At 43.8% G+C, this 25,458-nt stretch overlaps 1 protein-coding gene across 1 annotated transcript in view; it reads left to right on the top strand.

The window, feature by feature from the left end:
• The window catches only part of fat3b (FAT atypical cadherin 3b), a gene marked incomplete at both ends in the record, with an annotated part of 67,997 nt that overhangs the window by 23,370 nt on the left and 19,169 nt on the right, over positions 1-25,458 (top strand). The window contains 31 exons of the mRNA XM_083986209.1: positions 643-714; positions 3,781-3,917; positions 4,521-4,796; positions 4,997-5,207; positions 5,402-5,616; positions 6,685-6,843; positions 8,447-8,568; positions 8,665-8,847; positions 8,956-9,070; positions 9,157-9,438; positions 9,739-10,089; positions 10,727-10,900; positions 10,998-11,528; positions 12,941-13,305; positions 13,623-13,776; positions 14,721-14,828; positions 14,940-15,123; positions 15,212-15,432; positions 16,052-16,504; positions 17,078-17,212; positions 17,324-17,708; positions 18,602-18,798; positions 20,759-20,912; positions 21,019-21,252; positions 21,510-21,688; positions 22,632-22,845; positions 22,946-23,160; positions 23,421-23,558; positions 23,745-23,888; positions 23,967-24,164; positions 25,093-25,370. Of these exons, the coding sequence (XP_083842335.1) occupies positions 643-714; positions 3,781-3,917; positions 4,521-4,796; positions 4,997-5,207; positions 5,402-5,616; positions 6,685-6,843; positions 8,447-8,568; positions 8,665-8,847; positions 8,956-9,070; positions 9,157-9,438; positions 9,739-10,089; positions 10,727-10,900; positions 10,998-11,528; positions 12,941-13,305; positions 13,623-13,776; positions 14,721-14,828; positions 14,940-15,123; positions 15,212-15,432; positions 16,052-16,504; positions 17,078-17,212; positions 17,324-17,708; positions 18,602-18,798; positions 20,759-20,912; positions 21,019-21,252; positions 21,510-21,688; positions 22,632-22,845; positions 22,946-23,160; positions 23,421-23,558; positions 23,745-23,888; positions 23,967-24,164; positions 25,093-25,370 (6,784 nt within the window). The remainder of the gene's footprint in view (positions 1-642; positions 715-3,780; positions 3,918-4,520; positions 4,797-4,996; positions 5,208-5,401; positions 5,617-6,684; positions 6,844-8,446; positions 8,569-8,664; positions 8,848-8,955; positions 9,071-9,156; positions 9,439-9,738; positions 10,090-10,726; positions 10,901-10,997; positions 11,529-12,940; positions 13,306-13,622; positions 13,777-14,720; positions 14,829-14,939; positions 15,124-15,211; positions 15,433-16,051; positions 16,505-17,077; positions 17,213-17,323; positions 17,709-18,601; positions 18,799-20,758; positions 20,913-21,018; positions 21,253-21,509; positions 21,689-22,631; positions 22,846-22,945; positions 23,161-23,420; positions 23,559-23,744; positions 23,889-23,966; positions 24,165-25,092; positions 25,371-25,458) is intronic.

The raw sequence follows: 25,458 nt of genomic DNA, 5'->3' as shown, positions 1-25,458 counted from the left end.
GATTAATTATACATAAAGCAGCGCAATTAATCTGCCCAAAAGCAAATGAAAGACCTGCTCCTGCTGCTGCTGCTGCTGTAGGTCTGTTAAAGACGATGAATCTGATTCACCAGATCAAGACCTTTACCCTTTGGTTCAAAAAATAATCAGTGAATACAGTAGCTCATTATTGACTGCTGCTCAATAGCTCTGATTAAAAAAACATTAGTGGAGTCCCAGCTCTTTTACTTGGATGAAAATGTGAACATCATCATTATTCTTTTCACAATCACATGGCAAAGATGCAGAAAATGCAAATGTGGTGATTTTTTTCCTTTTCCACTCTGACGTCAGTGGTGTAGTTGTACAGGAAACACTCTTTAATATTTCATTCTTTTTTTTTTGCATAAAAAAGTGTAGCAGTTATCGTCTTCTCTCTCAGACTTCAACAACTGGACTCAAACATCATCCACCCATCCAACATCATGACATCTCCCCTCCTGTGCTGAAGTATTTTGATGAATCCTCTGCTTTCATTGCTTCATAAAAACTCATGAATGTGGATAATTTCAATAGAACTGATCCTGCAGGCCTCGATCAGACAATGACCTTTAATATTAACAATGCCCTTTTCTTTCTCTCTCTCCTTTTCTCGCCACTCAGGTGGACGTCTGGCCAGAGAAATGTTCTACATTCCTCAGAACGCGTGTGGGAGAAACTGCTCACTCGACACAGGTCTGGTCAGAGCTAATTGTGCCACACCTCGGCTCGGCTCTGGAGAAATTCAGAACCGGGCATGCACATGTTAGTCAGAGTTTGAAAAAAGGATTCTCACACAAACAGCAGTAGTGTGTTATCTCTGCCCTGGCAGGACAGGTTGATGCCATTAGTTCAGCTACAATGCTGCTACTCTGGAAAGTAAATAGAGAGAGGGGCTGACACACTGACTTCAGTGTTCCTGCCTCAGAGAGACTGAGATGAAAGTCTGTCTTTTAAAATACCTGACTATGTTGTGATGGTAAATGCTTGAGGCGTTTTATAAGACGTGCTGCACTCACACAATTTGTTTGTTCGGATTCTCGCTTAAGGACATTATCACATGTGGAACGGAGGAGCTGGGAATTGAACCGCTGATTTTCCAATGACCTATTATTTGTCCTGAGGCACACTTTGTGATGCTACTTTCTGTTGTTGTAGAATAGATTAACATAAAGTGGGTATGAGCAATATATTTATAATATCATCTGACGTATAATGTAAAAGGCATTGCTCCTAGTGAAGAACCCCAAATCCCCTCTGTTTTACTTTATATCTTCATTACTTTAGAGCAGGTATCAGGTCATTATTAAGCTCTGCAGCACCATTTTGGTTCATGCTCTCATAACAGTGTGTCCAGCCGCAGAAAAAGCTCTAAAAATCTACTGTCCACTACCTGTTCAGGGACAGCTGAGCAAACAGCAGACATACACAGTTAGAGAACAGCTGGCGAACATAATGGAGCATTCAGCAATTAACGACAAAGATAAGACCCACTTATATAAGCACTAAATTAAGGACAAAGAAAGATAGTTATAATAGTTATAATTTGGGATGGGCAGTGAGTTGGGACTTCATTAATCGCAGACGCTGCATAGGAGCAAAATAGTGGCCAAGCTTTGTCAGATTTGGTCAAATATATTACAAGTCTCCACTTGTGTAAATTTAGCTTGTTGTTGTGCTGTTTTATGTTGAAAAAATTAGAAACCAGAACATACTGTAGCTGGAAGAGAGTGACCTGACCCACCAGACAGAAACAGAAACATTCATTTCTCCATAAAAATGATGATGTTGCTCCATAACTGCTGGATACACAAATAAGCAAATGTGTGTTAACAAATTCAGCATATAAACTTAAATATTATGCCAGAGGTGTTTTCACAACTTGTTTGCATAGCCAAAATCCAGGTAAATCCATTACAGTAAGTGTCTATGGCACCTACATTATGGTCAAGTCTTGGTTTTATAGCAGAGAAAGAGGATCACACAAAATGTAACAGACTTTTATCAGAGGCTGGTCTGAATGTCGAACTTCCTCCGTTTAATATGTAGAAATGGTCGGAGCAGTTAGTACGAAGCCTCATTACTGACAACTTCTCTTTCTTCCTCCTTCATCCATAATCTCTCTGCCCAGTGAATGGTACGTTTAGTTATTCCTCTGCCTCCTCTTGTAATGAAAATACCTGTAATAAAAGCAGTCTCGCCTCCATTTGTATTGGAAGTGCTCCTCCTCAGCAGCCAGGAAACCAGAGCGGCGCAGTGGACAGTGGCTTGTCACTTCACTGAACAGAAAAAGAATCAGCATAGGAATAACTTTTATTGATAAGTAGTTTTCTCACTTCCGAGGGATTTGACTTGGTGTATTTGTGCAAAAAAAAAAAAAGGACAAGTGAAATAAATAAATAAGAAACTATAGTAAAAGAGAACTGCACACAGTATATACAGTAAATAGAGCTGTGCAATATGTACAGGAGTGTGTGAGTGGACGTAGTGCATCTTGGAGCATAAAGTGTCCAGGGAATTGTCCACTTGTATTTATGTTATAGTGTTACTGGAGGGGAGACAGAGTAAGTGTGGTTTCTGGTCTTGTTTATAAGGTCAGCAGCAGTGGGGGAAAAACAGTGGTAGAAGTACGGTCAGCCAGTCAGTCAGTCAGTCCTGCTGTGGTAGCCACACAAACAATCGCTGCAGAATCTTAAAAATCTCCTGTACTTATTCCAAAATGTATCTGCTATATATACTATATCATTTCGGGGAGTTGATGTTTATGTGTGTTGTTATGTACAAATGTTACAAACCACAACACTCTAAGTTATTGCTCTAAAGTCCCACTGGACATCAGAAACTCCACACAGCGCGTTAAGATTATTAGCTATGCCTTTCACTGACCTGCTGACAGCACTCAAATTAAGACCAATAAATAAAAACCATAAAATAAAATCTTAATTATCATCTGTTGAACTGAATGAAAACATTTATGTCCATTATACATTTTAATGGCCAGACCACATTGACTAGACCAGGGATTATTTAGCAGACATACAATACAGTACATTTAAATGGCTGTAACAATAAAACCAGATGCTGCTGTGCCAAACAAAATTCAAAAAGTGTCTGTCTGTAAAGCATGATCGCACACCCTGGAGGTGAAAAAAACAGGATACTTGTTTTTTATTTAGAGACTACACACTGTAATTCCAGTTTTCCCCCTGCGGTGTAATATTGACCAGCCTCTCCTCCAGAAAAAAAGAAAAGTAAAGTGAATCCCCGTGGTTTGCTCCAACTCAACACGCATCAGTGGCTCTGTGAAAAATGCCCAATCAGTATTCATATGCTGAGGAGAGCTCAAGCTCCCAGATATCTCGAGAGTGAAGCTGGGATGAGACGGAGGATGGTACTGAATACCTAACACATATCAATCCTCTGCCTCACTCTAATCAAACATTAAGCCTCTAAACTGTACACTCACCGCCCGTGGAAAAGACCCGGCTGCAGGTTTTTGATCTCCTAGATGGGTTGTGTTTTGGAGTGATAAGACAGATGTTTGTGTGGCTGTTAACAGCTCTCCGGCTGCCAAGTGAGTCCGCCGCTACATTGCATTGCATTCCAGTTGATTTTATTTCACAGACCCTCCAGCTCCAGACGCAGGCACCTGGCCAAAACAATTACACAGTAATAACTTAAAGCACCTGAGTTTAGCACACAAAGTGAATACTAAATTACAGAGGCTCTGTGTGAACTGTGTGTGTGTGTGTGTGATTCCAGGGAGCTTTGACATGCAGTTCGACCTTCAAGTCGGGGTGGGTACTCTAGTTGTGGCCAAGCCCCTGGATGCAGAGGTGCAGTCTGCGTACAACATGACAGTCCAGGTGACAGATGGGACCAACTTTGCCACAGCACAGGTACACACACTCTTGATTTGTTATGCACTGGCACTACCTCTTACACACTCCACACCACATCCTATTAAAACGTTGTCGCCTCTTCCTAGGGAGGCTGTTTACTCTCTGCTTTTCGTCCTTCCTACACACACGCTCTCTTTTTTTCTGAAATTATCTCTGGCTGACTATGAAATGTGCTTTTTGTTGTTTTGTTCCTGTGATCCTGCTGCTCTTGGCCGGCCCTTCTAGAGCTGCCTTGTAAGGGAAATCCCTGATATCAGTGGATTTATGGGATTAGCCTGGGTAACTAAGGTCAAGTGTTTCTATAAATATAAGAAAATGCTATCATCCCTCTTGGACAACACATTGTCAAGTTTGGAAAAGGACCATAAATATTGTTTTGCCGTTGTGTAAAAGGAAAATGATAATATATCCAGTGGTATCAATTGTATCTTTACCTTGCAAATGCAAAAATCCGAGGAGGATGTGACCCTACAACTGTGTCAAGTATTATCAAAGCGTATTCTACACAAGGGCTCTTATCTTTAAGGATAATAGACTGAGAGCACTCTCCTCTGTACCTTTCTGACTTTTCAAACTCCTGTCTGCCTCTTTGCACCTCAGGTGTTCATCCGGATACAAGACAGCAACGACAGCCCTCCTGTCTTCTCCCAGCCGGCGTACGATGTCAGCATCTCAGAGGACGTACCGGTCGACACGGAGCTGCTGAGGGTCAGAGCGTCGGACATGGACGAGCGTGCCCGTCTGAGCTTCTCCATCTATGGCAGCGTGGACCCGGCCAGCATGAGGCTGTTCAGGGTCAATCCTGGCACAGGAGTGGTCTACATAGCGGACAGGCTGGATTACGAGGCCCGAACTCAGCACATCCTCACTATCATGGTGAGCAGGGGGGGAGGGGCGCGGAGGAAAGACTTCTTGTCCTATGTGTGTGTGTGTGTGTGTGTCCCTGTGCACTCTTCCAAGTGATGCTTTTCTTGGCAACTCTGCCTGCCTTACTTAATTTTAGCTGATTTCTTTCATTTATCACCTCATACAACGTTATCCATATTCATCTATCATTTTGCCTGATGCTGCTTTAGGTCAAGGATCAGGAATTTCCATTTAACCGTGACCTGGCTCGTATCCTGGTGGCGGTGGAGGACTCCAATGATAACATCCCCTACTTCACGAGTACCGTATATGATGCAGTGGCCTATGAGTCTTCTCCCGTAGGCACTTCTGTGCTGCAAGTTACGGCCTTAGACAAAGACAACGGGATTAATGGGCGACTCACGTACACGGTGGAAGCAGGTACGATGCCATCTGAAAGTAAAGACGTTCATTAATTCACTTTTTCTCTTGTCTTCTGTTTTGAACTGTTTTTGTGTCGTGACTGAACTGTTTTATGCTTTTTAATGCTTTATTAGAGGATAACAAATTGGGATTAAAATTCTATTTTTCATATTTATCAGTAATTACGTCTGTATCCTTTCTGCTAATTTCAGGTAACACTGCTGGCGTGTTTGGCATTGATAATGCCACAGGCCTTATCTTCATTGCCAGGGACCTGGATCTCACCTGTGTGGGCTTCTACACCCTCACTGTTCGTGTTACAGACAGTGGATTTCCTCCATTAATGGCAACAGCTTCAGTTCGCATCTCCATGATACTCTCAGACTCTTCTATACCCAAATTTTCCCAGAAGGAGTATCAGGCTGAGGTAAAGAGAAAGATGGCTGACTTAACGGATGGGTATATTGGAGAGAGAGCTTGAAAGTGAGAGATGGGTAGAGTAAAGAAAGGCTGGTCAGGAGGGATTAAAGGTACCATATTGTATAAAGTGAGATTTCCATGTGTTTTTTTTATTATAAAGCAAGTCTAGGTTCCATATTAATACAGTGAAAGTATCAAAGTGCTCGGTCCACAGAGAAATGTTCACAGCCAGTATGAAAACTGATTCTTAAAACGAGCTGTCAGGACTTTTTTTTATGAGTGCACTGGTTTTGTATTGCACTCCCACATTGTCAGAGTCACAGTGGAAAATCATGGTTAAAACTGATGCAGCAAAACCGCAGATGATTCTTTTATCGTTCGCATTCTTTTTTCGGTCCACCTTCATTACCCACAATCCAACTGGACTGCTGACATTTTGTTCAGAGTCTGTTATGCAAGTAACAGCTAATGTAGGTACAGATTTGTACTAAGTCTGTGACTGTTCTTAAAGGTCCCATATTGCTGTGTGACAATTTCATGCAGCAGCTTCTATATTGATACTGTGAAAGTAACACAGTGCTCAGTCCTCAGAGAAATGCACTGTCTGTATTCAGAAACTCAAAATGAACTGCAGGACCTCTGTAACTTTGTGATGTCACAACAAATCAATATCACCCCTTCCAACCATGCCACAAGCCCCACCCACCCAGAGCCCCATCCCGCATGACAGGATTTAGTTTTGTGAATGTTTTGGTAAAATCTGTTATGTTTTTTATCTGATCACTCAGAAAACAGTCAGCCAATCAGAGGAGAGGCTCAGAGCCCCCTCTACTCTGATTGGCTCATCAACCTTTTGTCACTCCAGAGAGAGGACTGAGAGAGGAAACTACACTGAGATGGTTTTTGGTTATTAAAACCACAAATAGATACTCTCATTGATCAACACCTGAAATTATAACACTTGAAAATTGTAAAACGTGGGACCCTTTATGGGGAAATACAGTGTTATCAATTAAAAAGTTCACATAACCTCCTAAAAGTTTTTTGGGAATAACCGGTGGCTTTGTTTTTCCAGATAATGGAGAACAGCACTATTGGAACTTATGTGACCACCATCAGCGCCCTCAGCCGCTCCACACTCGTTTATGACATCATCAGGGGGAACGAGGAGCGCTGCTTCCTCATCAACCAGCACACCGGTGTCATCAGCACACGCAGACTACTTGACTTTGAGGTTCACTGACGCTTCTGCATCTTTCAAAACTCAGCGTAGACATGATTCTTTTAACAGGAAAGTTTGGGTGAATTTTCATTTTCTGTTCATTTTTTAAATGAACAGAGATACAAACTTGCAGCCTTTTTAAAATATAAATGCACTGTTATGTCATGAGCTCACATAATATTAAATAATTAAATAGGAATATGTGCTAAAAGTTTAGGCAGCTTCTGAAATCAGTACTTCGTAGCTGCTCCTGGCAGATATGACAGCTCTAGGACACATTTTGTAGTAGCTAAGACTGTATATTTTCGATTTGGGAATGTATACGCACTCTTCTTACAGTTCACATGAGATTCTGGGGTATTTTTAGGTTGTCTGGCACAGACAGCATGGTTAAGATCCACCCACAGATTTCCAATGATGTTCAAATCAGGGGAGTGTGAGGGCCGTTCTGCTTGTGTTTTTCTCAAAGTGGTTCATCGTGGATTTTGAGGTTTGTTTTGGATCACTGTCCCGCTGTAGCAGCCAGCTCTCTTTTCAGTTTCACTCTCTCGACTAACTTCATTTGCATACGGAATTTTCTGATGTTAAGTGGAATCCATTCTTCTCTGTGCAATGTTTCCTGTGCCAATGACACACACAACCCCAAAGCAGAATATTTCCACCCCCGTGATTAACAGTTGGCAGGATGTTCTTCTCATCAAATGCTGCTCTTTTATTTTCCCCAAAAATGCCCTTGGTGATTGTGGTCAAAGAGCTCAATATTTAACTCCATCTGCCAACAACACTTGTTTCCAAAACAACTCTGGCTCATCCAGATGTTGCTCTGCAGACTTCTGATGTTGACTTTTGTGATGAGGTCGCAGGAAACTTTTGTTTCTGATGACTCCTGCATGCAGATCCTGTTTGTGCACAGCGGAACAGTGCACCCTGACTCCTGTGTCAGCTAAACCTTCCTGCAGCCCCTAAACACTCACATGGGGTTCTTGTTTCGTCCTGCACAGCTGATGTGCAACTTTATCTGAAAGTTTTCTCGTCCTCCAGACCTTGTCCTGACCTCCGCAACCCCCTGTAGCTGCCATTACTTAATTGCATTTTGGACAGTGGAGATTTCCAGCTGAAAGTGCTTTGATATCTTTTTACGGCCTCCCCTTCTTTGCAGGCATCAATTAGGTTTTTTCGCAGATCCTCAGTCAGTTGCTCAGAGCCGACTGTGCTTGTTGAGCATTACTACAAAGTAAAAGTCAGAGATTTTACCAGCTCTGGAAATGTCAAGAGCTGACGCTTCCTAATGAGAACTCTTGACCTGCCTCACAAGGTTTAAAGAGTCAATTAAAACCTAATGATTTAACATCGTTCTGCATGTAATACCAGTAAAAACTTTTGCACTGTGACTGTTATTTTTTGTGCTTTTTAAGTTCTTGGAGTACAAATGACAGTGCATTAATATTTAAAGGAATGCTGAAATTTGTGTCTGTTTCCTGCACAGGTAGCGTTTGTTGCTTTTTTACCTTTAGAAAAACACGTACTGTACTTTCTCAAGGGTTCATAACTGATGCATAAAACTGTAGGATTTTAAAACAGCGCTTTTCCTTATTATGTTTCTTTGTTTTGGCAGAAAACAACCTCCTACTTCCTGGCGGTGCAGGCCCTGAGTGTGGCTGGAATGGAGGCCACCACTGCTGTCATCATCCAAGTAGGGGATGTCAACGACAGCCCACCTGTCTTCCAACAAATCAGGTATCAGTGGTGGTTACAGCCGATTGACAGAGTAGACGTTTGGTGCTGATGTGCTATTATCTGGACTCATTTTTATGTTCCTCTTCGCCTTAACAGGTATGTGGGTGAAATCAGCGAGGCGGCTCCGGTCAACACTGTGGTGCTGGCGGAGGACGGTAACCCTCTGGTCATCCAGGCGACGGACAGGGATCGCAATCATAACGCCCTGCTGGTGTTCCAGATCATAGACGACACCGCTCGCATGTTTTTCAGCGTGGACTCAGGAACTGGATCAATTAGGTTGGTGACATGTAGAAGTCAGCTAGAGGACATCTGATTCACCTGTTTTCAAACAGATAGAGCTCATAATCTCTTCACTTTTTTTTTTTTTTTTTTTTTTAATTTCAGGACAATTGCCAGTCTGGACTATGAAACCTTCTCTGAGTTCCTCTTTCGGGTTCATGTTAGAGACAGCGGGCAGCCTCCTAGGAGTGCTGACAGCCCAGCAGAGGTGCTCATAAAGGTAAGTAAATGAGATACAGTAAGCTGTCACTGCCTCCAAATGTTACACTCAGCTCTATTGAAATCTCTATTTCTGCCCTGTCTTAGGTGATCAACATCAACGACTCACCTCCAAAGTTTTCCCAGGACGCCTACGAGTCCGTCCTCCTCCTGCCAACGTACATGAGAGTGGAGGTCCTCAGAGTTGAGGCTTTTGACCCCGATATGACCTCTGACCTCACGCTGAACCCTGAGAAGTCGATCAGCCCCGTGCTGGTTTACTCTCTGGTGGACAGTAATGCGGAGTACTTCTCTGTGGAGCGCTACACTGGAGTTGTCACCGTCATCAATCAGAATCTCAATAAAGATCGTTACCGCTTTAATGTGAAGGCAAGTGACTGGCCTCCAGTGGACGTGTCATGTGATTAGATTTCTGTGTCCTGTCACTAGCTTAGATAAGCAGCGTGCTGCTGGCTTAGACCGGCTTAGATAGTAATGATTTCCACAGGGAAGTCACAGCTGAGGGTCAGTTCCCAGGGTGCGCACTGTCTCGTAGAATACTTCAGATAGATGGGTGGTCTGCAGACAGGAGACAGTAATGAAACAGCGCTGGACATGCATCCTCTGCATCATATGTACGTAGATATCAGTTAAGACACTCATACCTTTCTGTTTCTGTCTGTTCTTAAGGTTTGGGATGGACGTTTCTCCAGCATGGCGTCCGTAACAGTTCTTGTGCGCGAAGCTATAGACAGCGGCCTTCTCTTCGCTTTCCCCTCTTACTTCGCCTCCATCCCAGAGAACGTACCCAATGTCACCGTGGTGACCGTGGTCAACACGGTCGGCCACCGGCTCAACGAGCCGCTGAAGTACTCGCTGCTGAACCCCGGCGGACGCTTCACCATTCGGCCGACCTGTGGAGTGGTGCTCACCACCGGCGTGCCTTTTGACCGCGAGGAGGAGGAGAGTTACGAGCTGGTGGTGGAGGTCAGCAGAGAAGATGAGATTCTGAGAGTGTCCAGGGTGACTGTACAAGTGCAGGTGGGTATAGAGACGTGTGTGTGCATGAAGTGTCTTATTTCCCCCAAGCATTGACATTTGACATGTGCTAACTCTTTTGCTCTATGTGTCTTTCCTGTCAAGTAAACGTACACTACACTGTAGCTTTATGAAACATTTATTCCTTCATTCCACCCTTCTATGACTGCGTTTACATGGACTTCAGTATCCCGGTTTTGATAAGGGTTTTTAAGTATCTCGTTTTTGTTTGAGCATGTAAACACCATATCCTGAATTTGATCAAAATCGGGATAACCATCAAAACCGGGATACTGAAGTGCATGTAAACGCAGGCAATGTCTCAGTTATGTTTAGTTTGTGTTTGTTTTGTTCTCCAGATCATAGCTACGCTGTGCAGAAGTTATTTCCGACCGTGTGCTGATTATAAAAAAAAAAAAAAATGACTGCAGCTCTATTAAATGTGTTGTTGTGGTATGGTTCAGTATGCAGGATGCACAGTAGTGTCGATAAAACAACAGGAACAAGCAGATGGAGAACGTATACTACAATCTGTCAAGCACTGATTCTTCAAACCCCTCAATTCCCACCCAAGTCTACTTTCCAGCGCTCCTCACAATGACCTCGTTAGGTTTTCTCAAAATAACTGTCCTTTCTCCAGGTGGAGGATGTGAATGACAACACTCCGGAGTTTGTAAACCTCCCCTACTACGCTGCAGTGCAGGTGGAAGCCGAGCCAGGATCGCCTATCTTCAGGGTGTCAGCCGCCGACCGAGACTCGGGTCTGAATGGAGAGGTGACCTACAGCCTCAAGGAGCAGCACAGGAACTTTCAGGTGAGCTCTCTCCAGCCGTTTCATTTCATACAGGGGCAATACATCTAAAGAAATGACAGTTTTATGGTACATACTAGTATTTACATCTTCCCTGCAGGTGAATCCTGTGACAGGAGAGCTGACCTTGAAGAGAGGCTTCGAAGTAGATTTATCTAACGCCGAGTACAAGCTGCTCCTCCTGGCCACGGACAGCGGCTTCCCCCCGCTGTCCAGCGAGGTGGAGCTGCCCGTCACGGTGGTGAATAAAGCCATGCCGGTGTTCGACAAGCCCTTCTACGGCGTCACCGTCAGAGAGGACGTGGACATGTCCACCTCCGTCCTGTGCATCAACGCCACCAGCCCCGAGGGCCAGAGCGTCATCTTCAGCCTAACGGACGGAGACCCTCTGCTGCAGTTCGACATCGGCTTCGACTCGGGGATCATCAGCGTCATTTACCCGCTGGACTACGAGACCGTGCAGTACTATCGCCTGACGGTCAAGGCTACGGACACGCTGACCGGGGCCAAGTCGGAGGTGGACGTGGACATCGTCGTGCTGGACGTGAACGACAACCCCCCGCAGTTCCAGAACAATTCCTACTCCTCAGTGCTCCCTGAGAACTCCATGATCGCAACGACAGTGTTACAGGTGTGTGTGTGTGTGTGTGTGTGTGTGTGTGTGTGTGTGTGTGTGTGTGTGTGTGTGTGTGTGTGTGTGTGTGTGTGTGTGTTGGTCTGTTTACTGAGTCTGACCAGTGTTTATTCTTACTGAATGATTGTTTACACTTAAGACTCACCTCAGCAGCACTGAGGCTGAATATCAGTTGCCCAATCATTTATTTATGAGCCGATGGAGTGATATTTCCCTAGGAAAATTTCCCAGTGGAAGTTCTTGACCTTTAGCGGATAATAGACCAGTGACAAATCATGTTTGCACAAGACGATTCCAAGACGCTGCTGCATTAAAACCATTGATTTTTCTGACAGTTTCTTCAGTCGCTCATCAAAACAGGTTATTGGCCTCATTTGACTGTATTATTGAACTTTACTAGAATCTGGAAGGGAATTAAGGAATAATTTATCACATTAATGTTCATCCTGATTTAAATCACACCCAGGCAGCACTGGTCACTTCTAAGAGCATATTATGTGAAAGGTACATTCTTAGCACCTTGGACATAACCATAACAATTACATTTTGTTATTTCAACTCAGCCACAAGATCAAACCAACAGTGAATTATATTCCCCCTACCTCAGTATGAATGCAATACTTTTGAAGTCATTTTTTGCCTTTTCATTATTATATACTTGATAATGTGACATTTTCAAACAAAATAATCATGCTGGATCTTCAGTAAGTTTTTTGATGTGTTGTTAGATCCCCAGAGAAACCTAGAACTCTACAGTATTTACTTTTTGTGTCTCCATGGCAGCAACAGGCAGAGACAGAGACATCATGTTCTAATGCGAATGCGATATCTCCTTTTCACCTCCTCAACCAAACTTCCTCAAATGAAGCACAAGCATTTATTAAAACTCAAGGATGAACTGATTAGATTCTTTTGATCAACAAAAAGCATGTTTTTTTAGGCCTCTTGAATGTGGTGTCACAAGACCATGAAGAAATTTGTTTAGATTTGGCTCAAACTGATCAGTTTGTGGTCGACAAAGGTCAAAGTTCAAGCTCACGTTCTTGTTAAGGTAATATATCTTGAATGTATAGGGGAATGTCATTACCTCTGGCACACTGTGACCTCACATAACACATTTTTGCCTGTAACTCACAAATTCCACTCCAATATATATAGGCATAATATGAAATGTCATGATTTTATATTCAAATGGTGAAATGACAACTCTACACCGTAATTCAGGGCTGTAACTCAGGAAGGGGAGATAGTGACCGTATTTCCTGCACCTTCGCTTTTTGGTGGAGGCAAACAACAGCGGCGCAGTAATTCTACTTACATTCTGATTCAATGGATCCAAGTAAACGAATCAGATCTTATCTTGAATAATGCATGAGGCTGAGCAAAGTTTAATGTTCCTCTCGCTGTAGGTTTTTGCCCAGGACCAAGACTCAGAGAAGAACGCAATCGTGAGCTACCAGATCATGTCCGACATCTACAACAGCAGCGACTTCTTCCACATCGACAGCAGCAGCGGGCTGGTATTCACCGCACGCCTGCTCGACTATGAGCTCGTCCAGCGCTACAACTTCATAGTCAGGGCGACGGACAGCGGAGACCCCGCCCTCAGCAGTGATGTTAGTGTAACCGTGACTGTTACTGACACAAACGACAATCCACCTAATTTCAGCCAAACGCTGTACGAGGCCTTTGTCAGCGAGCTGGCTCCCCGGGGACACTTTGTGACTTGTGTTCAGGCGTCAGACGCTGACATCTGTGATGCTCAGAGGCTGCGGTAAGACAAGACAAAAGCTCTGGGTTTGGTTTGTTTTTTTTGCTGTATTGCTTTGTACCAGTGCGTCTATGACTTTCTGTACACAGTCTGAAGAAAGTTCAATCTGCTGCTAAACTTTTTCGTTCATTCTGTTTTGAAAGGCACTATACTCTCACCAGGGTATTTGGTTTTTTGTTGTCCTGGCCCAAAAAAATGTTGTCATTTTCTCTCCATCCTTTGTCAAGAAAAGTAGATCTGTTGATTTTCAGCTGCTTCAGAGCAAAATAACATCAAACGCTATAATCATCATTGTACTCATTCTTTTTATTCGCCTTCAGCTACAGTATTCTCTCTGGGAATGAGAGGATGACTTTTATGATGGAGCCAGATACAGGGGTGCTCAGTCTGTCTAACAAGAGGAGACAAGGCATGAAACTCTCATATCAACTCAATGTGTCGGTGTCAGATGGAGTCTTCACCAACACTGCTCAGGTGAGGCAGCTCCTTTGCACTCGCAATTTACTTCTGTCAACTGGTTTGGTCTTTTTCTAACCTCTACAGTGTTGATACACAGCTGCTTAGCGACCCGTAGTAACCCCTGGCTGCGGATTTATTATACTCGCAGCTGTCCAGTATGACCACAGTTTTTTCTTTTTTTTTTACTACTGGCTGCTGAGCAACTCTGCAGTTTGGAGGTTAATGTGTGTTCGTGTCATATCAGATTTACTATGAGGATGAGCTGCCAACTGGAAAAAAAAATGTTCACATCTGTCTCTTAGTGGTAATTACAAGTGGGACATGGGGGGATTTTTTGGCTCTGTTACACCACATCTCTGATAACCTACATAACAAGCTGCAGCAACAACATGTCACCCCAGTTCCTTGTTTTCTGCTGACATGATGTGAACACAGTTTACATGGGGCCACAAGACACATTAAGTGTAGTTTTTACCTGTCTGAGTTAAGGTTTCTTTAAGATAAAGATTTGATTGATTTGATTGAAGTCTCATCCTTAAAGTTTCCTTATGTCTTGTTAAGGTTTTCTCCTTATACTTAAGGAAATCACTGAAAGTCAGTTAAACCACTTCGCAAAAGCCCTTAATGACCAACATAAGGAACAAATTAAAGGTACATCTGAGTCTTAGCAGCAGGACGGATGAGTTTGTAGTGATAATGAATAAAATGAAGAGTACGCCGCAACAGGGAGACACTTGATGATGCAGCAGAATTTTACTGCTCTGAAATCACTGCTGCAAGTGCCTTAACCTTTTCCTTAACTAAGGAAACCTCTTAAGAGATTCTGTGCTTCACATTTAAGTAACTCCCTCAGCCAAGGTGACCATCTCTGAATGACTTGTGAAGGCATTAACTAAATATCAGCAGACCGTGAGGATGATGATGGCAGTGATGATTGTAACAGTGACGTTCATTCACAGGTGGTCGTACGCGTCCTGGGAGCGAACCTGTACAGCCCCGTGTTCAGCCAGAGGTTCTACCTGGCTGAGGTCCGAGAAAATGCTCCTCCGGGGACAAAGGTCATCCAGGTAACCTTACTTGCTCAAAAATCAAGAAGTACTGTAGTATTTCCTCTCAGGTAGGCTGCTCTTGTTGTGAAATGTCAGTCTGCCTTCCTGACTGTCCGTGTGGACCTCCAGGTTCGTGCCACAGATGAGGACTCGGGCTTGTTTGGACAGATCACCTACTCCTTCATCAACGACCTGGGGAAAACTCAGTTTGCCATTGATGCAGATGGAGTCTTAATCACTCTCCAGAAATTAGACAGAGAAAATCCTCTTAACAAGGACATGGTGCTGACTGTCATGGCTCTGGATGGTGGAGGTGTGTATGTGTATGTGTAAATGTCATAGACATAGAATAACCAGAATGACCTATGATCTACTCATCTGTGCTGTGTCATTTTTTCCAGGCCGTGCGTCCTTTTGCACAGTGCGAGTGGTTCTTGCGGATGAGAACGACAATGCCCCTCGGTTCAGAGCTGTGGAGTACCGCATGAGCATTAAAGCCAATGTTGCCAAAGGTTCTCTGGTGACACAGATCCAGGCCACTGACCCTGATGCTGGACCTAATGGACGGATCACATACTCTCTCTACAGCGAGGCACGCCTGTCACTGGTTGATGTGCTGGAGGTCAGAGCGTTTTACACATAGCTGTACTCTCTGTTGTAATGAGGCTGTAAATATATTCTCAGGTCCCTCAGGAACAAAATCTAACCAGATCCAAACCTCAACAATGTGTCTGATGACAGGAAACCTTATTAAAAGTGATGCTGATATCCTCTTTTTTCAATTAAGAGATATTCTCAATTGACACCCCCTCCCCATTTCAGAGGATTAACAGCCATCTGTTAGCTGTAGATTATATATTTCTACTCATCAAATCAAAATGATGTTGTATTAAGATCGATGCTTCAGTCAATTTTCAGCGTTTAAAAGGGAAGTGCAATTAAATGAACATGAACGATTAAATGAAAGAAAAAAAAGCTGTAGTAGAAAAGGCTAATATGACATGAAGGAATATTAAGAAATAGTGGTGGCTCATAAATATAAATAGATAACGGGAAATCCATGGGAATAAAACGACAAGTTCAGTGAAGCCAGAGGCCATTAAGAGAAAATAAGAGGCAAAAGCTGTATAGGCTTATTGGCTCAGACACAGATGAGTTCAGACTGGGAGTCGGAGATGTGTTTCTAGGATTATTATCTCTAAAGTAGATCTAAATAATGTTGTGATTTTGCTGGTTCCCAGGTGGAGCCAGACAGCGGTTGGATGATGACTAAAAGCACGGTGGACCACCTCCAGGGGACCGTGCTGTCCTTCTTTGTCAAAGCCACGGACTGCGGCTCTCCAGCCAAACACTCCCTGGTGTCGGCCTTCATCCACGTGGTCCCTCCGGACGCTTTCGTCCCCTCCTTCAGCCAGCCTCAGTACTCCTTCACCATCCCAGAGGACACGGCGGTAGGAACGGCCCTGGGCTCTGTGTACTTGGGCCCCGCGCAGACCGGGTTCTTCACCACGGTCGGGGGGGAGACGTTCGACAGCAACGAGGGAGGGACGTTCCTGGTGGAGAGGGAGACCGGTCTGATCCGCCTGGTCAAGCCGCTAGACTACGAGCAGGTCAGCACCTTCCGCTTCAAGGTGGCGGCGACAACAAGGAGAGATCTGATCGAGGCCGTCTCCACCGTGGACGTGGAGGTTAAGGTTGGTGATGAAGTTAAAACACAGAGTCAGACTTTTTGTTTCAATCTGTTTTATTTCAATTGTATGTATGTGATACTGTTTTGATTTTGTTTTGTTTTGTCTTGTTTTGAATTTTAAAAGCTCTGCACTTCTTTATTGTTTGCACTATTATTGCATTGTATTATAATTGTTTTAACTATTGTAAAGCACGTTGAGTTTGCCCTGTGCATGAAATGCGCTTTATAAATTAAATTGAATTGAATTGAATTGAAATACTAAATGAGAAGCACAACAAAGAAAAGAACAATGCATATAGCCACTGTGATAACAAAATTCAAAATGGCTGCGAAACATGAGAGTTCTTCCTCGAAGGAATATGCACTTGTAAATACTTCATGTGTTTTCTGTCAAGATTTATGATTAATGCAACAATGCAGCAGATTTTTAAAAAAATACATTCACAGATTCAGACGTTCAAAAGAAGTCTTTAACATCAGCTTAAAGGAATGTAAAGTAATCAAACTGCTTTAATTAATTTCAAAGTTCAGATCCTGTGGGATTTTTTAAGTTCAGTGAAGACTTGTCATTTTGCAGATCCTGGATGTGAATGACAATAAGCCAGTGTTTGAAACCAACACCTACGTGGCCACAGTGATGGAGGGAATGCCTGCAGGGACCAGAGTGGTTCAAGTGCGGGCTCTTGATCCAGACTGGGGCTCCAATGGACAGGTGTGTGACAGACAAGTTCAAGTGTCACTGTTTATTTGTTCTTTTTATGTTTTGCTTCGAATGAAAAAGCTGTGCTGTTTTTTTTTTTTGTCTTTTTTTTTTGAATGACAGGTAACCTACAGACTCGGGCCTCTGCTCACCTACAACATGGACTTGACCAGGGACGCCTCAGGCCCCGTCACGATGAGCTCCGTCTTCGCCCTCGACAGCAAAACAGGCTGGATCACCACGGTGAGTCAGATGGACCACGAGGCCTGCTCCAGCTACACCTTTGAGGTGGTGGCCTCCGACCTGGGCGAGCTGCAGTCCCTCTCCTCCACCACCGTGGTAACCATCACCGTGTCGGACGTCAACGACAACCCGCCGCGCTTCGAGAGGGAGCTGTACCGGGGCGCCGTGAAGGAGAGCGATCCCCTCGGCGAGGTGGTGGCTGCGCTGAAAACAAAAGACGGAGACGGAACGGATCAAAACCGTCAAGTCAACTTTTACATCACCGGTGAGGAAGCTGTGAGAACAGTAAAAAAAAAAAAGAAATCAGTCCAACACGCGGCTCCTGTGCAGCAGTAATATTCCCTCATGCAGGGAGATAATGTTGAGCTGCATAAAAAATATTCATTGGCCTAATGGGGTTGTTATTACTAAAGGTCAAATTTTAAATAAATTTTAACTGAAATGTCAAACATGACTAACCTTTTGTTTTTTATATTTCCCTTTTCATTTTAATTCACCAAGGTATGCATTATATAACACAACACTTGAAGCAAGGTCAAGTAACACTCCGTATTCAAGTTTTTAATTCTCATATATAGGAGGCAACGAAAAAAAACTAAATATGCTCTGTAATTTGCAACAGAACCAACCAGCCTCAAAACGTCTGCTTTGGATGATTCTTGCAAAATTATTATTCGGAAATCCAGAGTCTTTCACACTCTCACACAGGACTTTGTGATCACTCGCTCCTTTTTTATGAGAGCTATAAAGCAGCATTGTGAGGCCTCTCCAGCAAAGCTCTCACCTTGATGATGAGTTAGATGTTTTCCATTCGTATAATAGCCCACTGTCTGATAATGGCTAAGGATGATATATTTTTGGCCTGGTGTTCTGGCATTTAAAGGTACTGATTGGCCTAATGGAAGCTTTGTAATAAAAGGTCAGATTTTTAAACTCTGAAAAGGCCACTGCCGCTTACACCACCAGGCGGGTTTACACGCCGATGATAGATGTTTATTGATTGCGCCAAGTGCTACCTGCAGTATTTGTGTGCATGTGTTTGTGTGTGGATGGATTAATAAGGCTTCCCATCTGTTTACAAGTCTTTTACACAAAATCTTTACCCGTTCCTTTGTTGTGCAGCATCCTCACTTTAATCCACATGCTTGTCACTTGCAGGGGGAAACCCGCGGGGCGTGTTCGGCCTGGCTCTGGTGCAGGGGGAGTGGAAGGTTTATGTGAGCGGTCTACTGGACCGTGAGCAGCAGGACTGGTATCTGCTCAACATCACAGCCAGCGATGGCCTATATGTGGCTCGCACTGCAGTGGAAGTCACTGTTATGGATGCCAACGACAACAGCCCCATCTGCAACCAGGTCAGGGATCAAAAGATATGGAAATGCAAAGAAAAGCAAATCTGTGGAATTTGCCAAGATTATCTAAAACTTTGTTTATATTTTACTCCGTGTTTCAGTGCTTGCCTTTATCCACTCTTTGTCTCCAGGGTAACCACACTCCACTTTTTGTCTGAAAACAAAAAGAATACATGTTTTTATTCTAGTACAATCATGCACAGGGAGTATTTATACAGCACAGTGGAATAGAGACAAACACACACCGCTCAGTGCTAATTCACTGTATCACACGGTGCTGATTTTCTGATTAGCACAGTCTCAAAGAGTATTTAAGGACCCACTTTCTGAATGAACTTTGTCTTTGGTGATTTTTAAGGCTGGCTTAGCACTGAAAATGAATGTGTTGAATAATGTTAAAATTTGCATATTCATGACTAAAGAGGAAAAAGCAAAGACAAAAAAAGGAAAATACATGTCTGCATTAGTACAACAGGATTTGTTTAGTTAAGATATTGACTATAAAGTACAAACTCAGAGTGAATTAATTCCACCAAATTGTCTTTGCACTGTATTTAAGAGGGGCTTTTATGTAGGGTAATAACAATAATGGATGAATAATCCTGTAGCCACAGTTTGGAGCTGGGGAATATAGTGTTTTTTTTATATGTCACAAACAATGAGGAGAATAAGCAATAAGAAAACAATCAACTTTAGCTAATTGTGCTGCTTCGTACCTTTGCACCTTCAGGAGTCATCCTAAATGAGAGTTAATCTGGTGCCATTGGGCTGATCCATGAGAAGGAGATCACTCTGAAAAGAGAGGATAATTGGGCTCTGCAGTCATTTGGGAATATCCCTTCTCATTTAGTAGTATTCTACAATTCTTCAATTTCACATAATTAGTTCAGAAACTTTCATTCTCGCTCTAAACTCTTACTAATTCTCTTTGAATCCCCCCCCTCCCGTCTCCCTGTTCTCCTCCTCTATTCCTTCTGTTCTCAGACAAGTCAGGCCTGTGTAACTACAAAGTGGTAACTCTGGCGTTACACTGCTTCAGCATTAGATGTATCAGAAGACATTAAGTCACAGATGCCGCACTACAGCTGTGTTGTTCGCACATTTTTCACAGTGTTTCTTTACATCATTATTTGCAGTAGCAGTAGAAGCTGTAACTGTGGCTATAGTCATGAGAGGAGCAGTAGTGGCAGTAATTGTCATAACCTGGCAGGTATTACAGATAGTACTTATACTACTAACAGGAGTAATAGAATAGGTATAGCTCTGTTCTCCACTGCCTTCATTTAATAATTCAATCCTGCGCTTTAATTAGATATTATCTGTTTTAAAATCTGTGGTTTTATCTTGTTTTCCTTGTATGCTTTTTAATTCTGTTCAGCACAGTGAAAGGCCTCTCTGTGTGATAATGTGCTACACCAATATAGTTTTCTTACTTCTCCTAGCAGTACCAGTAATACTAGTAAAGCTTGTGGCAGTAGTTAGTAATAGCAGTTTTTCAAATGCCTTAAAAATTAAAATGGGAAAGTTACAATTTCCAAAGGCCTCTATTCACCATTTTCATCAGTCTACAATGCATAGATATGAGAAAATTAGCTTGTTTGGCTGTCTAACTGTAAATTCATAGTTCTCATTTCCATCCTTTCAGCTCTAAAAGTAAATATGACTCATAGGAAAACTTTAATGATCTTACAGCAGGGTGTGATACACTGCATTGGATTACTACAGCAGCTTCCCCACTGTGTCAGTCTAGTCTGTGTGTGGTGAAATAGTTAGGGCAGGAGCAGGGTCAGGAAAGGGCACTTAACTGTGCCGTGCTTGTTCTGTCAGCGGAGATAATGGATGTAGCACCCAGCAGTTTAATGTGTTCTTTGATGTGTTGGACGGATGTGTTTTTTTTTTATGATTTGTGACAGTGTGATTTGACTGTGTGCTTCTGTGTATGTGTGTATGTGTGTCGTGACAGGCGGTGTATAGTGCCTCTTTTCCTGAGGACATTCCCACTAACAAGGGCATTCTGACAGTGGGCGCAACAGATGCTGACTCAGGCTCCAGTGCTGAGATCCAATATTCACTGTTTGGCATCGGGGTTGAAGATTTCTACATGGATGCAAACACGGGTACATTCAGTGATCTTTTTTTTTTTTCTTTTTTCTCTCTAGGTTTATTTACAGATTTAAAAAATCCTCTCTACAGCTTTATACGTCTCTTTGTTTGTGTCCTAAGGCGAGCTGCGCACGGCCACAGTCATGGACCGAGAAATGACACCCACCTACAAACTCATTGCTCAGGCGACTGACGGGGGAGGGCTGTTCTGCCGCTCTGACATTTCTCTCAAAGTGTTGGATGTGAATGACAATGCCCCCTCATTCTCCTCCTCTCATTACCTGGCCAGTGTTTATGAGAATGCAGCCCCGAAGGCTCTGCTTACTCGACTGCAAGCCAGCGACCCTGACGAAGGTAAGCTGCTATGATGCTGTACTGTAAGTAAGGTATGTGGCTCTTCCAAGCGAGGCTGATAATGAACAGTGAAGGTTTCCTACGTGCAGCGAATGCAGGTGCAGCCCACCGTGTCACTAATCATTCAAACTGCTGACTTGGACATGAGTGAGATTATGAGCATGACCAAGAGCGATGCTGTATTGATTGCCATGAAGAGGAGGGAGAATATTCAGTGACTCTTGTGTCTCTGTGAATTTGTCTCCCGCTCTGCCCAGGTCTTAACCGCACTGTGGTGTATTCCCTGGTGGATTCGGTGAATGGTTTCTTCTCCATCGACCCGGTGTCCGGGTTGGTAATACTGGAGAAACCCCTGGACAGAGAGAGCAGAGACTCCTATCGGGTTCGTGTCAGGGCCACCGACCAAGCTGGCCAACAGGGGGCACTGTCCACACAGGTAGGTGGGAAGTCTGAAGCCACACACAGATTGAATCTCAGTGGCATCTTTGCAGTGCAGCTCAGAGCACCCATTAAAATCTGCCAAAAAACTCTGAAAAAAATTCTGAAATCAAGACGGAAAACAATAAAACTAATAAAATGTGCTCGTATACGTGATTCACATTGGTCTGTGTATAGATGTGATATGATCAAGGATTTCTGAGTAATTAAATCAGATACAGAGTGATTAACACAGTAATTAAGATCAGTTGTTTTGGGAAAACAAAAGTGGATATGATTTCGTAATTAGACCATTTCACCATAATGACGTAATTAGAATTCATCCACCGCGTATTAAAGATAAGCCATAGATGGAGTTATCCATCTGCATTTCAGTCCACATGCTTGAATAAAATAAGCTTTTGAGTAAATACATGATATTAACTGAAGAGATTAGATAAAAAAAAAAAAAGATTTTAATTAAGATAGCTTTTCATCAAAATTGTGCAGTGTGTTGGATGGGAAAGATGGGGGAGGTGAGAGTTACAGAGACAGAGGGAGGAAAAGACCATGAGACGACCTGGAGCAGTGTTGGCTCTCTTCTCTCAGACCCACTCAGCCGCTGGAACAAACCACAAACACAGGCTGGAAATAAACCTGCAGCAGAAGCGGAGCCAGGTGTGGCTGCTTCTGACAGATACCGGCCTCTGTCCGCTCTCTCCACAGCACTGACACTTTAATGTTGTTACCTGTAACAGCGGCTTTAGCTGTAGTTGTAGTAGTCACGGTGGCATAACAGCATTACAACTAGTGATATTGGTGACATCCTGCTGAGATCAAGAGAGGCTGCTGTGTGAATCGGTGCTGTAGGCTGCTTGTGTAAGTGAGGACGGGCAGGTGGGATAAACAGGTATGATGCTGTGGTAAGGTAGTCCTGTTACAGTCCCGTGCGTTTCCCTCAGGTTGATTTGACCATTTTGGTGCTGGATGTGAATGACAACGCGCCGGTCTTCCAGAGGAGGGACTACTCTGTGACCGTCCCCGAGGATGTAGCCGTGGGAACCGAGGTGCTGCGAGTACTGGCAACCAGCGTTGATATCGGACCCAACGCCGAGATCACCTACAGAATCCGGTCAGGAAACGAGCTAAGGAAGTTCAACATAGACAGAAACCTGGGTGAGCTGAGTCCCTGAGTGTGACACACTGTAGTACCTCCATAGTCCAGTGTAAGATTAAAACCCAGTGACTTTACACTGTGTGCATGCATGTGTCTTAGGCTCCATTTCTGTGGCTGACGATTTGGACTTCGAGGTGTGTAAGGACTACTACCTCACGATCGAGGCGTGGGACAACGGGAACCCTCCCCTCAGCACTGCTACCATGGTTACCATTGAGCTCATGGATGTCAACGACAACGCTCCGGCCTTCAGTCAAGACATCTACAATGTCCTGGTCAGCGAGGACGCGTCTGTTGGGCAGACAATTACAAGGGTAACATTTCAATTCAATTCAATTCAATTTATTGTCACTTTCATAAAAGAACCTTTGTTTAACATGGGAGCGAGAAGCCGTTCTCCCTGTCATGTTGTTGGCAAAATAAAAAGGAGACACATTTAAAACAAGACAATAATTCTAAAGAAGAGAACTTTTTTTAGACTTTCTGTTTTCATTAGATATTGTTTCATTGTGTGTGTGTGTGTGTGTGTGTGTGTGAGTGTGTGTGTGTGTGTGTGTGTGTGTGTGTTCTGCAGGTGTTGGCAGAGGATCTGGACAGTCAGGTGAACGGGCGAATCACGTACTCTATCCTGAAAGGTGACCGTACCAACCACTTCTGGATCGACCCCGTAGCCGGGCTGCTCAAAGTCAACAAGCGGCTCGACAGAGAGCTGGTAAGATGCATTTTTAAATACAATATGTCATAAACAATCAATAGTCATTTTACGGTTCGTGAGCACAGCCAAGACAAGAATACACTCAAGAAGTCCACTCAGGGTCAACACCCAATGAAGTCCCATATTGTGCAGTCACAACGGTGCTTGATATGCACAGACTCTCATTAACTTCTCCTCCGTCAGGTGTCCAGGTACTCGCTGTCGGTGCAGGCCTTCGACAGCGGCTCTCCTGCCATGTCCTCAACCGTCACCGTTAACATCGACATCTCCGACGTCAACGACAACCCTCCCATCTTCACCCCCGCCAACAACACAGCCGTTATACAGGTAACGGTCCAGCACATGTGTGTGTATGTGTGTTTTTGTGCTGAAGTCATCTCATCTTCCCACTCTGTGCGCTTGCAGCTGAATCAAGACGCTGGCACCACCCTGCTGAAGCTGTCAGTCAGCGATAAAGACTCCACTAGAAACGGTCCTCCCTTTGAGTTTCGCATCGTGTCAGGAAATGAGAGGAATTTCCTTTCCCTGGACCAGGCTGGAGCTCTGAGGACCAACCGTGTAATTGGCCCTGAAGCCCCCAGAGAATTCGTTCTCGAGATCCAGGTTAGGGAGTGATATATTTTTTTTAACCAACATAATCAGGAAAGGTTGACTGACAAATATACTTTGTCAGCGTGGTTACGCACACAGCCACCACTGGGAGCTGCTCTTAACAAAGTCTCTGGCTCTCAGCTGTTAAGTCAGGCTATTAGTGTCTGGCCCTGAAAAAAAAGCCTTATTTATAGGGACAGATTCTGTTACATAGAAGCAGGTAACATCACTAACATGGTGGAGCTGGGAGGTCGGTCTTACATGACTTTATATTCAGATACCAGGAGAGCAAGTGAGACAATAAAACACACTTTTATCATATGATTTCCTGCTCTTTTAACTTCCCCCCCCCATTTTCCCCAGTAAGCAGCTGAGCTTATGCAAAACTGACTTAAAGGGATAGTTCAACATTTTGGAAAATTGGCCTATTGCCATAATCCCTATAGTCATATCACTAGGTTTGTTACCTTTCATTGTCGGTGCAAGCTATTTTAAGAACGGTGGAGCAGAGCCGTGAGCTGCTCAGAGCTACACTACGAAGGCTCATGGGATTTCTTGGTTTCCCTCATCAAACTAATCAAATACACAATAACAACAACTCCAAAACGTTCATGTGGACAAGTTGTGATTTGCACATTCATTACGCTATGAGATAATAACGGAACGTTACGAGACGGAGTTGTTTTCGAGGAAAATGCAGAGGCTGCTTGCTGAAAAACTGCCCCCGACGGGAACGCGCATCAGCGGTTTTGCATGAATTTACCTCAAAAACACCTCTATCTCATAGCGTGGTGAATGTGCAGGTCACAACTGAGCGTTGTTGAGAAAATGTTGAACTATCCCTTTAAAGCAAAAAACTTTCCGACCTTGATATTTGAAGTAGGGCGTCTTTGTCTGTGTTTACTGAATATCTCACTTTGACCTTATTTCTGTCTCCAAGGCGAGTGACTCTGGAAAGCCGAGACTTACATCTTCCTCCTGGGTGTTTGTGAGGGTCATAGGGAATAGCCAATACAAACCCACCGTCTCCCCCTTGGAAATCTTCATTGTCATGGTAACCGATACCTTCCCCGGCGGCCCGGTCGGCCGGATTTATGCGACCGACCGCGACCCCAATGACGCTCTGTCATTTACCCAGAAGCCTCAGCCGAAGAGCATGTTTACAATCAACAGACAGGACGGCAGCATCGTGGCTCTGCCGGGCCTGGAGCCTGGCAGGTACGCACACACACACACACACACACACACACACACACACAAACACACACTGCACCACAGAAAAACACACAACTCACGACACAGAATA

This window comes from Trachurus trachurus, assembly GCF_905171665.1.
Source record: "Trachurus trachurus genome assembly, chromosome: 14".
Taxonomy (NCBI): domain Eukaryota; kingdom Metazoa; phylum Chordata; class Actinopteri; order Carangiformes; family Carangidae; genus Trachurus; species Trachurus trachurus.
Note: the sequence above shows the minus strand (reverse complement) of the source record. Positions and strands in the feature narration are given on the sequence as shown.